This window comes from Tursiops truncatus, chromosome 1 (genome assembly GCF_011762595.2).
Source record: "Tursiops truncatus isolate mTurTru1 chromosome 1, mTurTru1.mat.Y, whole genome shotgun sequence".
NCBI lineage: Eukaryota > Metazoa > Chordata > Mammalia > Artiodactyla > Delphinidae > Tursiops > Tursiops truncatus.
Window position 1 is genome coordinate 175973792 of NC_047034.1, and position 13736 is coordinate 175987527.

Here is a 13736-nt window from a genome sequence, read left to right on the forward strand (position 1 = left end):
AGGTGCCATTAGGAACATCTGTGATTTGTGGGAAGAGGTCAAAATATCATCAATATTAACAGGAGTTTGGAAGAAGTTGACTCCAACCCTCATGGATGACTTTGAGGGATTCAAGACTTCAGTGGAGAAAGTAAATGCAGACGCGGTAGAAATAGCAAGAGAACAAGAATTAGAAGTGGAGCCTGAAGATGGGACTGGATTACTATAGTCTCATGATAAAACTTTAATGGGTGAAGAGTTGCTTCTTATGGATGAGCAAAGAAAGTGGTTTCTTGAGATGGAATCTACTTCCAGTGAAGATGCTGGGAAATGACAACAAAGGATTTAAAATATTACATAAACACAGCTGATAAAGCAATGGCAGGGTCTGAGTGGACTGACTCCAATTTTGAAAGTTCTACTGTGGGTTAGATGCTATCGAACAGCAACCTCCACCAGCAAAAAGCCTGCTTCACTGAAGGCTCAGATGACGGCTAGCATATTCCTTTTAGCAGTAAAGTATTTTTTAATTAAGGTACATACACTGGTTTTTTTAGACATAATGCTTTGCACGCTTAATAGACCAAATGTAATGTAAACATAACTTTAATATGCATTGGGAGAACAAAAAAGGCACGTGACTGGCTTTATAGCAATATTTGCTTTTATTGCAGTGGTCTGGAAACAAATCAGCAATATCTCCGAGGTATGCCTGCATGCATGTCTGCACCTTTTCCTGCTCTGAATCTGCTTTAAAACAAAGAAAAGGAAGATGGAGCGGATTCTTGGGATTTCAACTCCAAGTAATGAAAACAATTCTGAAAATTGACAAAATACACCACAGAAAAACAAATGTTAATAAAACTGAAAGACCATAAATGAAACATAAATGAAAGTATGACAAAAATAATTGCAAGTGGACACTGAATCAGATCAAATGATGTCTACTTCCCTTTCAGTCTGCTCCAAAGGTGGGGGAGGGCAATGCTAAAAAAGAGGGATAAAGCTCCGTTGTACAAACATTTTTAAAAGAAAAGTCTAAAAAGGATTACAAACAAGAGTCTCAAACATCAACTAATGTGATAGAGTTTAAAGAATTTAAACGAATTTGGCATAAGGTACCAAATGGATAATTTCACTTTCAAAGTCAGCACACATACAGACCACCTTCATTTCTCACTGGCATTCCAGCCACTGCCCGCGTTCAATGCCTTGGCCATTAAAGAGCCATCGTATATGCTCGTCCCCTGTCTGCTGTCCTCTCTGAGCTCTTCTACCCACCTCATGCCTTTGATTTCACATCATATTCCAAATACCACTCTCTTATGACAGGTCCCCCTAGTGTTTTATGATCTCAGTAACACACAACTCCATCATTGCTATGATTTCCATTTATTTATGTAATTATTTGTCTGTCTCACCCACCAGACTGAAAACCCAGGAGGGCAGGAACCATGTCTGGTCAATAAATATCTGGTGAGTGATTGAACATCTATGTACATAAGTGAATGGGAAAGTGATCTGTCCTCTATCTTTAAGTAGAAGTGGAAGATTTTTCCAGAAAAATGGGTTAAACCAGAGGTAGAGAAGCAAAGCCATTCAACTTTATATTAGGTTGATTTTTCAAAGCCATACTCATGATGGATATTAACTATATAGGACATGTTTAGATTCCTAACCATATTTAATTTGTATAGCTGTTTTTATACTTAAAAGTAGCTACTCAAAAACAGGAACCCCTGTTTTTAATTACAATAAAGTACTGTTTGCACAAACGTTAAAGACGAATCTCCTGTCTATGGCAACGGCTACTCCAAAAGTGGAAGAATAGGAAGTATTCTTGTAAATTTCCCTTTTTAGAAGAGAGAATTCTATAATTCAATGGCAGTGGCGTGTGCATCGGCACTGTGACTACACAACTGCACAGTCACTAGACAGCTCCTTGTCTTATTATTATAACACAGGCTTTGGTCCAAAATCAATGCTTTGGGCTCTATAAATGTTCTCGTTCTCTTACGAAGTTTTTTAAATTAGAATTTTTATAATTATTCTTCATTCTTGAGAATCCTTGTACCTTGACCTAGCAGACTGAAAGAGAACAGGGACGAGAGAGGGGAAGATGTAAAGGATGTATTAGCATAAAGTTCTATGAAGTTACATAAAAAGGGTAACAAATTCTGTCAACATAAAGATAATAAAAACCAGCATAATTATGATCAGTTACAGAAAGAATGTCAGTTCAGGTACTTAGGTCACAGAATAACCAGGAGACTTTTAACCCAGAACACTAGCCTAAATACTTTACATTTCATCCCAAATGACGATGGATGATTCATAACATCCCAGCATGCCATAAGAGAATAGCTAAAGGGACAAGCTCTTTTAATTTTCATATAAAAATTCACCAGAGGCAGCCAAGGCCATGAATCAAAACCAATAAATGGAATTTTACAAAAAACTAGAAAATTTTATAAGTAAATTGTATTTGCAATTATGTGCCAATACGGGAAATCTAATCCCGTGAATCACAAAAACAGCACAGAAGTTACTCCTCTTACACAGAGAATGACTGGTACGTAACTGGGTGATGTTGCATTATTACAAATTGTTTGTAGGTAAGAAATGCAGTCGAGGGTGAAAATAAAGAGCTACCCTTCACTCTGCTGACTGCTATGATTTCACCTTCTCCCCTAATACTTTTCTTGCAAAGCAAAGTCAGTTTTAGAATCTGGGAACCCAAAGAAATGGAAAGGTCAATTCCTGAGCCACAGCTCCACAAATAATTTATTTGAAAATCAAAGTAGAGCTGATTGCCTTATACCTACACTTAAATCTGATACGATTAAAATGAGAGAAAATACATATATCTTAACACAGAGAATTTCCACATTACGTGGGATTTTCATACAACTGGCTCAAAATACAAATGCTTCTGAGTAGAATTCTGAGTAGAACCAGGATATTCATTTTGCTAGTGTGGATGAAAGAATACAAAAGATGAAAAAGATCTTTAATGCTTTTTCTTCTCCCTACCTAACTCTTCAGTTTATACTTCAGAACCTAACAGGTCTCCGTTTTAGTTGCTTGTCCTAAGTTAGGTCGGTGTTCTTTCCACCACACCACATAGGATGAAGCTACCTATTCCTCATGTGTGATAATGTAGAACAAAGTGAGCAGCGTGAGAAGCTGCAAGACTGGCATCAGGACCAAGCAGTTTGTGGATAAAAACTTGATTCCAACTTCCGACCCTCTCAGAAGAGGACGGAAACAGCCATAAAGTAAGGAAAGCATTATGGTCCCATTATTTGTACACAGAAGTACCCTTCTCAATTTTAATATAAATCAGCTTCTCTGAAATTCTAAGCATCTATTCCTGGCAATACACCAGACAATATTCATGGTTGTATAATCCTTTATATTTATTCATGGAAAAACTGAATAAATGCCCCTTTACCATTGTAAAACCCCAAGACTGTCTAATAGTACAGCCCACGGTCATAATTGAGGCTTTAATTTCTATCAAAAAGCTTTTCTTTTCCCCCTTTCCATAAAAGTGATCATCTTCTACATTATTTATTTAGTTCTCACCAGGTAATCAACACCATACTCTGAGCTAAGTTTTAGAACCTTGTGTCCCTAATGGGTCAGGAGACTCGCTGCACTTTCATAGTTTTAGATAACTGGTGCTTATCCACTAACACTAATATAATTTCCCTTATTTTTAAAGGGTTCAACAACATGTGGTTTTAATGCAGTGTTGAAATTAAATCAAAACATAGACATAATTTTTTGTTAATTCAGTGAGTGCTGCACTGTTGAATTGGTAACTAAAATTACTTCAGCATGAAGACTGGATATAGACAAAGACCCCAGTATTAGGAACATGTGCCTGAGAGCTCTGCATCACTGACAGATGGGGCCAGAGACAATGCCTTGGTTTGGTAAGCTGAACTTAACACAAAGCAGTGTCATGGAGCACTGAACAAATATCCATTGTTGATGGTTTCAACAGATAATTTTTTGAGATTCATCATTATAATGCCTATAGGTAAAATCTTAGCACAAGCCAAAGATCTATGAAACTGGCCAAAGAAAGGCATCCATTTTAGTTAGACAAAGAGGAAACTTCACGCTCTTGAGTCTTTTCTGGACTCGCAGACTAAGCAAGAAATAAACCTAACACTACTCCTGATTCCACTTCTGTCCTCGCGATTCCTGCTGATGCCACGAGTCCTTTCAGCCTAGCCTTGGACTTGCTCTGCTATCCTTCTCACGTTGCCCCTTTTGCTTTCTAGCTCACATTCCCACAAAGAGGAAACATCAGACACAATGACATTGTTCAACTCCGTAACGGTGTGACTCTTAGCTTTGATTATTTTCTCCTCTGGGGTCTCCCCCTTCAGAACAAAATTACAGGGCAGTTTGAGACAAGGAATCCTCCACGGAGAGTGTCCACACGCTGCCGCATGCCGTACCGAGTAGGCCAAGTACCTCACAGATGCTGCCTGAGGGCTCTCTCAGCCAGATCAGCGTGTCATGAATTGAACTGGCTAAAGCAAAAGTGTCCAAAATTGCACAAGGAGCCTCTTTAGAGCAAGAGCTGGTCCCTTTTTGCCTTTCTCACTTTAACCTCACCAACCTTCCCACTAAAATGAACCATGGGGATCTGTCGTAAAACGGGTCATGCCCATCACTGAAGAGATCTGATCCCTCCTCCGTCCCTGCGTCAGAGCCGGTGTCATCCACGAATGCCTCATCATCAAAATCCTCCATCTCATCTTGCTGCTCGTCAGCCAGCTCAGTGATGTCGGAATCGGCCGTGGAAAAAGTGGGGGAGGGCGTGCGGTCAGCAAGGCGCTCATTCACACAGCCGTGGAAAATAGGGGCGCTAGACACCAGGTAAGATGCCGACGGACACAGCCAAGGAGAGAGGAATAGTTGGTTAAACAGGAAGCTACAGCTGCCAACAGGACAGAACCCACTGGGGAACCAAAACAACACAAGCAAGTGGAAAAGCAAAGGGATAAAATAAGCATAAATCATCTGGCTCAGGTGAAATGGAACAAGGACTGATCCTTGGAATGAGAAAAGCAAAGGAAATACATGAGTAGAATATCCGAGGTAAACAATGTGCTGTAAAACATTTAAGTTCTCCAGTTCACACAAAAAATCAGCAGCCAGGTCTCAAAGGAGCCACTCAATATTAGGTGAAATAATAAGGTTTAAATCTTTACTCCAATTCCCATGTCATCTCTGAGCAGAAAACAAAACAGATGAAATGGTATATGGCAAAGCAGGTATGTGCCTTGCTTGGGTAAGACGTGTTTGGCCAATTCATCTCTTTGAAAACGCTCTACTATCAGAGTAAACTGGAAAAGACTTACTTCATTTCTACAAAATACTATGACTTCAGCTCCACCTTTTAACCCAGTTCCTTTAAAACTGTTGGAAAGTTTTTGCAATTAGAAAATTTTTCAAATTCTGAAATCATTGAGGTGAAAACTTATACTTCTCTGCTTTAAAAATTCTAAACCTCTAAGAACGTGATTCACTATGGACTCACGTTAAATGCTGAAAGTAAAGTATACACAAAAAAGGCTCAGGTGGATTACTAAGGTGTGCAATTATTCACTCTTGGCAAAGACTAAAGTGAGATGAACTGCTTTAAAAATTAAAGTGAGGACAATCATGGAGAGACTGCAGTCTGATAAACTGGACGTCATACTGTGATTTTAAACTATGCAGGATACAGACACAGGTTTCCTTTTTCTTTTAAATCTATCTTGGTCAAGTGTAAGACATTTTGTGAATGAGCTGACAGGCAGGGAAGACTGTCAGTTACTTTGATTGAAAGTCTGAAACTTAAAAAAAATGTGCCTGTTGGGTAAAACTAAAGGGAAATATACCAAATGACACAGTGGCTGTGTATGAGTGGATAAGATTATAAATGGGGCTTTTTTGTACTTTTTCTTTAACTTCCTGTAATATCTGCTAAGCCTTTAAACAATTAAAATAAAACCATTCATTACCTGAAAAGAAGACACCAATAAAATCATTACTTACCTTCCTACAAGTTTGAACCAATGGAATCGATCATAAAATGGATCGCTGCCAGTCATGGTGGTTTCACTTTCATCTTGGGCGCTGGAGGCCATCTCACCTGCCCTGTCATACATCTCTCGCATCAAATCCAGCCTCTGCCTGTACAGTAACCATAAAGTGTGCTGGGTTAGTATCACAAGGTCACATCAAAATTTCATCTTGGAAGTATCTTCCATGTAAGATTTTAAAAAGCTGCTCCCACCATTTAATGATATTAAATAAGAATAAGGGCTTTATGCATGACATTTTCATACTTAAGTTTCGCCAAAGACCAATAATGTGTTGCTCCGTTTTTCAGATCCTGGACTTCTACGGCCACCACTGTACGAGGGAACGGTCTGTCTTCCTGAGTTTTTTCCATCTCAGTGGGAAGTAATTCAGGAGGCAAAGGGGAGTACAACGTGTCAGTCAGAAGAACAAACTGAAACTGCACCTAAATGGAAGGAAGAAACCATCGACAAACGGCCTTTCTGTTTTTAGCTAGTAAGTTTTGGAAACAAGGCAATATAATCACGCCTCATGGGAAGGAGGTCAAACAGCAGCACATGCTCAACAGCTTGTGATCAACTGAAAAAAGTGGCCACTTGTATATTAATCATTAAGCTATTTACAGACTTTGTTTTCCTAGCCTGGCACGGTGTTTTTGCACAACCTAAAATCTCAATAAATATACTTTGGTTGACTGAACGAAGACTTCTGTAGAGAACAAATGGTGGACCCAGGAGTGCACCCTCACCCACTAATGAGAGAGGGTGGAGGCATGCTAAGGTTTTCCATTTTAAATTCCGAGGATTACAACTATTACTCTTAAAACTGTTACCACAGGCTAAGTGCTTTGCATTCATCATGTCATTTATTTCTTGATACCACCCTCTATTTTTACCAACTATTAATGAAATGCTATATACAGCTATAAGACAAAACGATAGTCCCTGCCATCTTTTAGTCTAGTTGAAGAGGGAAATAGTTAATAAATGATTACAAAATGAGATGGGGTTATGAATGAATAAGACATCTTATCCCCATTTTACAGAACTAGAATATAGCCCTCGGAGAAGATAATGATTTTTCCCAAAGCCAGGCAGTCTGTGCTCTTACCTACTTCACAGTATTGCCCCTCCCACCCCGCCCCCTGTAAATCTTAGCCATCAGGAGACTGTTAAACCGTGGGACATAAAGAAGAATAAATCTAAGATGTGGTGTGATGTTTCAGTAATATTAATTACCATGTCTAGGCACTACTTCAGCACCTTCCATGCATTCACTCTCTCATCTCTCACAAAATCCCTGGGTGGCAGGCACTGTTGCCAAACCCATTTTGCAGGTGAGGGACTGGAGGCCTGGGGCTATTAGGGTCAAACAACTGGGAGAGCTGGGGTTGGAACCTGGCTGTCTGGGTGCAGAGTGTACGCGCCTGTCCATCACACAAAACTGCCTCTCAGACCCTAGAAGATGAGAGGGCACATAGGACTTAGAAGTGCCAACTTAATGGTAGAAAACTAAAAGAAAATTGAGATTTTCAGAAACCCAAGAGAAGTATTTTGCTACCAATATGTTTCTCTAGCTCCTGTCAGGAATACGGTCTCCTTGCTTGTAAAATAAGCTAGAAAACATGTTATTTTAAAATTTTCATTTAACAAATATTTAGTTAGTACCTACTATGTTCCAGGTACATATATTAAATACAGGCATATAGAAACCTGTTTCATAGCAAAAAGCTGCTGAGTTCACCCAAGGGAAAGGTTAGCTCAAGATGAGGACCATGAAGCCCACCAGGCTCAGCTCTGCCTCCAGATGGTCCACGTTTCCACACCCTCCGTACCTTCTTCTTCAATTCCACACTGATGGCATTGGCCTCCTTCAGGTAAACGGCATTGCCCCAGAGTAAGTCCCTTAATGAGGTAAACTGGTGAGACTTCCACTTCCGGAAGGCCCACTGGGCCAGCTCAAATTCATGTTGTGTCCAAGGAACTGAAAGAGCAAACGAAGTGTATTGAATGGTGATCTCATAACCATGTAGAAATTATATCCCTCCTCTACCTCATCTCTTTCATCAAGTATTTTCCAGTTTTCCTCCATTCTTTTGTAAGATATACCTTAATGTGTGGCTTATAATAAAGAAAAACCCCTAGTACGTTGTACAACTTCAAATATATCTATTTTTCTTTCTAGTACAGGAAAAAGAAGGCCATATTTCACATAGATATTTATTTTTTATTTTTAAATATTTATTTATTTATTTAGCCTGTGCCGGCTCTTAGTTGCAGCACGTGGGCTCTTTGTTGAGGCATGTGGGATCTTTAGTTGTGGCATACGGGACCTTTTTTTCAGTTGTGGCATGCAGACTCTTAGTTGCGTGGACTCTTAAGTTGCGCAGATTCTTAGTTGCAGCATGCCTGCAGGATCTAGTTCCCCGACCAGGGATCGAACCCAGGCCCCCTGCATTGGGAGCATGGAGTCTTACCCACTGGACCACCAGGGAAGCCCCTCACATGGATATTTAAAAATAAAGAATTTAGTACATAAATTAAGAGTTCCTTCAAAGTTATTATGAAGGCTTGAGATTACTGAGAGGTTGGATAGAAAAATGAAATGTGATGAATGTTCATACTGCATTGTAAGGGAGTAACTAACCATTAAAGCCCTAATTCAACTAAGAAATCCTAGAAAACTTAAGACAGGTAGGCAGGACTAAGCAATGTGATTAGCAATCTGCCAGAAATAGCTTTAATGTACGCTGACATATTCCAAAGCCCTCACTCGGAAATCCCTGACATAAACCAGAAAATAAAACAGAGTATCTTAACAAAGATTAAGCTCTATATTTATTTGCAACATATATGTGAACTTCATATGTACAGTAATATGAGACAGTTTATATAAATTGCCCAACAGATTTCTATGGAGACTATGCTCAGATAGATGGCTTGTGTTCTAATAGACACTATGAGCCCCATCCCCACCTCACAGAGTACAGCCTGGATTCTCAGCATTGAGCATCTTTTAAATCATCTTTAAATCAGCTCAGTAATTTGACAGCACAGATCCAAAACATATATCAATACAGAGGAAAGTTTCAGTCTCTATATTTCACCTTCTTCCTCCTCTTCTTCCTCTTCAGTTGTTTCTGCTGCCAGGGATCTCGTCTCCACCTGCTTCTGCAAGGCCTGCAATTTACTCTCATAATCCTGAACGAAAAGAAAGGAGATAACATGTAGGAGAGAGAGGACATAAGAAGGAAGGAAAAGAAAAAAGAAAGGAAGATTGGGGCAAGGTAGAGATTGCAAAAGACAAAGAAAAGAGAAGATTGAGGTAGGAAACAACAGTGAAAAGAAAGACATACAAAGAAATGCTTCAGAAAAAAGCCATAAAGCACACAAAATAGTCTGCAATGGGTAAATGCTTTAAAAGATCTTGTGTTCCAAGGAATTTAACTGCAGTCTCTCTGTTTCTACTCCCTCAGACTCAAGAGTTCTGTACTTGGGGTTGTGGTAGAGGAGAGGGGGGATTTTGAAGGAAAAATGCATGTGTCCCTTAAATGTTAAAATACACATAAATAGTATCTTTACACATCCAAGAATTCTGGAGAAAACAACACTGGAAAAGATTAAATTCACCAGTATTGCCAAGAGTTCTAATTATCTAACTGTTTGGATGGGGAAAAGAATTCAGACTGTAGACCCTGAAGCTCCCTGTGGATGAACTATTACCATCTTTGCAGCTGGAGGATGAGTTTAGCCTTCAGGTAACCAAAAGATCACAGTGCTCTTAGGATTGAAATAATCTATATATTGCATTTATTTATTCAATAAATAAACTTTATTTCAAAATATATTATTATAATACAAAATGTATTACTATGTTTCAAATCATATTCATCCTTCCTTCCTCCATCTTACTCCATGCAGTCTCAATTAGGGTGATATCAGTCCTAACAGGGAAAAAAAAGTGGTTCTTGGGGGATTAAAAAAAAAAACTACTCTTTTTATGTATAAAGCACAAATATACATAGAGTATATAAACTGATATACTATCTATCTGACATATTAAAATTGCATGGTGGAGAGAGATTAAGGAAAAAAATGTCTAAAAAGGTTCCTTGGAGTGTTAAATGAAAAAAAGCTTGTGTTTTTTGACAATAAAACAAGTTAAGAAAAAAGACCTTCACATAATACAACACCAAATCACAACATAAGCACAGCATTTTAAAAATATACTAGCAGGCTTCCTGCTTCCTGGGAGTGGGCCGATTCCAGGCTGTCATGGTTTAGGTATGACTATGTACTGTTTTCAAACAGAGCTCTCCAAGTCACAAATCAAATATTCCACGCATTACAGAAGACCACTGAAAGCCTCGCTAGCAAACCCCGTTACAAAAGGCGCTCCCAATGGCTATGCTAAGAGGGATGCAAATATTCTCTAGGCTCCAGTCATTTATCATTTAGTCTCACAAAGGAAGCTTTCTCTCTTTAGTGGAGCTGGCAGTGACCAAGAGCCAGGGAAACAGCTTTTTTTTGTGTGTGTGTGGTACGTGGGCCTCTCACTGCTGTTGCCTATCCCGTTGCGGAGCACAGGCCCCGCGGCCATGGCTCACTGGCCTAGCCGCTCCGCAGCATGTGGGATCTTCCCGGACCGGGGCACGAACCCGTGTCCCCTGCATCGGCAGGCGGACTCTCAACCACTGCGCCACCAGGGAAGCCCCGAAACAGCTTTTTAAAGACATCTAAACACACTTTTTAGGAAACTATGTACTGTGGGAAAAATGAAAAATATAAAGTAGCAGGTAAGAAGACTGCGGCTTTGCTCCTGGCACCTGCTCTTATTAGTCTTATAATTCTGGGAAAGTTAATCCTTTCTACACCTCATTTTTGCCATCTTTAAAATGAAGATTTTAGTGTTCGACCTTGCCTACCACACAGGACTGCAGGAAGGACCAAATGACAAACCATTTAAAAACACAAGTTAGGGGCTTCCCTGGTGGCGCAGTGGTTGAGAGTCCGCCTGCCGATGCAGGGGACACGGGTTCGTGCCCCGGTCCGGGAAGATCCCACATGCCGCGGAGCGGCTAGGCCCATGAGCCATGGCCGCTGAGCCTGCGCTCCGCAACGGGAGAGGCCGCAACAATGAGAGGCCTGCGTACCACCAAAAAAAAAAAAAAAAAAAAGCAAGTTCAAGTCCGCTTAAATGGTAACACACTATCAAAATGACAGGTAGTGTTTTTTTAAAGTTTCTTTTCTAAGTACACCTAGCCCCCAATTCTGGTTTCTAAATACCATTCCCCACTAAAAGGAACCAGGGTTCCTTGTGAAACTGACTGACTTCAGATCTGGAGCAAGGAAAATACAAGGTAACCCCAGAATATCTTGGGCCAGAAAGCATGGAGTACTCAAAGACCGATGGGACCATTTCAAAAGGACAAAGACTCCCATTGGCCAATAAATAATAATAACAGGAAAAGAATATACAGCACATTGAGTATGAAAAGAATCCATGAGCCCACAGTGATACTGAAAGAAGGAGAGAAAAAGGGAAAGCTCTTCTTTACCAAAAAACAAAACAAAAAGCCAGTTAATAAATGCAGAGGCAATGACAATTAGAAAATCACTACATTGCAACCCTAGATGCAGTAATTGAATCAGGCAAGGATCATTAATAAAAGCCAAAACAACTGAGCGAAAGGTGGATGGAAAACAGAATATTCACACAATCTCAAGAGCCTACTAACAAGGAGAAAGAGCTGGGAAACAACACATTAACTAAATTTATTAAACTTTATCATTACTGATAATAGAACAAATTGACATTTTATGTCTACTGATGTGAAGCAAATGGAAGTACACAATGTAACATTTATAGCACTCTTAACAAAAATGTTTACCCTAAATCTAATCTTGGGGAAACAATCAGACAAATTAGAATGTGGCCTAGACTCTTCAAAAATACCTGTGTAACAAAAGATAAAAGAACCATCAGAACCAAATGCAATCAATGAACCGTGACTGGATCTTGGATTAAAAAACATGCACACACACACTTCCAACAGTTATATTTTTCAGACAATTAGTGAAATTTGAAAATGACCTGTATTTTACATGATGCTGAATCAGTATTAAATTTTTGGATGGGATAATGGTATTAAGAGAATGTCCTTGATTTTAGGAGATACATGTGTATTTAGGGGTAAAGTGACATTATAACTCACTTTCAAATGATTCAGGAAAAGTATATAAACATGGGTATACAAAGGTTCATTGTACTATTTGGGGGTGCGGTTTCTACAAAACCTATGTTATTACATAGGATTCTTTCAGCAAAAAGAGAAAGACAGCTGATTTAAGGAAAAAGCATCAGGTGGAAAAAAATGTTAATATCTTAGCTTGAGGATTTTGTTGTTTTTCATTTTTTCCCCAATTTCTAAATTACACTAATATACACATAACATAAAATTTACCATCTTAACCACTTTTAAGGTATGAAATTCGTTAATAACACTGTGCAACCATCACCACTATCCACACTCCAGAACTCTTCACCTTGTAAAACTAAAACTCTTTGTCCTTTAAATACTAACTCTCACCCCCGCAGCCCCTGGCAACCAGCATTCTACCTTCTGTCTCCACAGTTTTGACTACTCTAGGTATCTCATATAAATGGAATCATACAATTGTGACTTTTTGTGACTGGCTTATTTCTAAGGACTTCCTCAAGAATAGGTTTATAAGCTGGTCAAACTACCAATGAAAACAAAATCCTCAGATTCTGACAGTTAAAGTATAAGGGTGACTTTCCCTAAGGGCTGTGGTTGTGCTTTAGTGGCAGTAAAGCTGACATAAAAAGATGTTCCATAATGCTATAGACCTAAAACTTTAATTGCATTTTGACCAGGGAAAATTTCTATAAGCAGCTGGTAGTCCAAATGTCAACACCATTCTTGAATTGGCCTCTTCCCCAAACCAGGCTGCACATGAGCTTCCAACAAGGATATTCTGTATGCTACCAGAAAAACTCTAAGCCCTGGATTTTCCTACAACAAACGGATAAAGAGATTCAGATACTATTGTTCTGCTGATTTCATGGGGAAAACTAGGACCATTATGGAAAACACGCTCAAAAATAACATATTTTCCAGGAAACTTCCATGTTTATAAAAAGTCCCAACTAACTGAATATATGCTCTATATTTATAAAGGCTGTTTCCTCTTCTAGAATGCTCTCTTCCACCCAACTATCCTTGTTTTTAAGCTCACTGTACTAGGAACTGTTCTTAATGTTTAACATGGATTGTTTCAATCATCCCAATAACCCTACGAAAATGCTACTATTTTATCCTCATGTTAAAAAAGAAAAAGGCTTAAAGAAATTAAGTAACTTTCCAAAGATCAAAATTAGCAAGTAGTAGAAATAGGATCTGAACCCAAGCAATTGGACTCAAAGCATGCTTTTTTTTTTAACCACTATCCATCCATTCATTTCATCAACAAATTAATACTTTTTTCACTCCTACTATGTGCCAGATGCTAGGAATACAGTGGTCAATAAGACAGGAGTCTCACTGGTAAGGGAGAGATGATAAACAGTAAACAGACACTGTACACACTAGGATTTCAGTAGAGAGTAGTATTGATACTATGAAGAAAGATAAAGAAAGGTAGCTT

At 39.0% G+C, this 13736-nt stretch overlaps 1 protein-coding gene across 10 annotated transcripts in view; it reads right to left on the reverse strand.

Annotated features, from left to right (window-relative positions):
* KIF1B (kinesin family member 1B) overlaps positions 1-13736 on the reverse strand; it is a 154690-nt gene that overhangs the window by 44610 nt on the left and 96344 nt on the right. For 8 of the 10 annotated variants that reach the window (XR_012328077.1, XM_073796220.1, XM_033843487.2 and 5 more), the window contains 5 exons: positions 9176-9269; positions 7904-8052; positions 6336-6514; positions 6043-6180; positions 4619-4867 (listed from right to left, as the gene is read on the reverse strand). Coding sequence is in view for 9 of the 10 variants with exons in the window: in XM_073796220.1 (XP_073652321.1) it covers positions 4619-4867; positions 6043-6180; positions 6336-6514; positions 7904-8052; positions 9176-9269 (809 nt within the window). In the remaining variant the exon portion in view is untranslated. The remainder of the gene's footprint in view (positions 1-4618; positions 4868-6042; positions 6181-6335; positions 6515-7903; positions 8053-9175; positions 9270-13736) is intronic. The other 2 variants (XM_073796231.1, XM_073796228.1) reach the window with 1 other exon arrangement.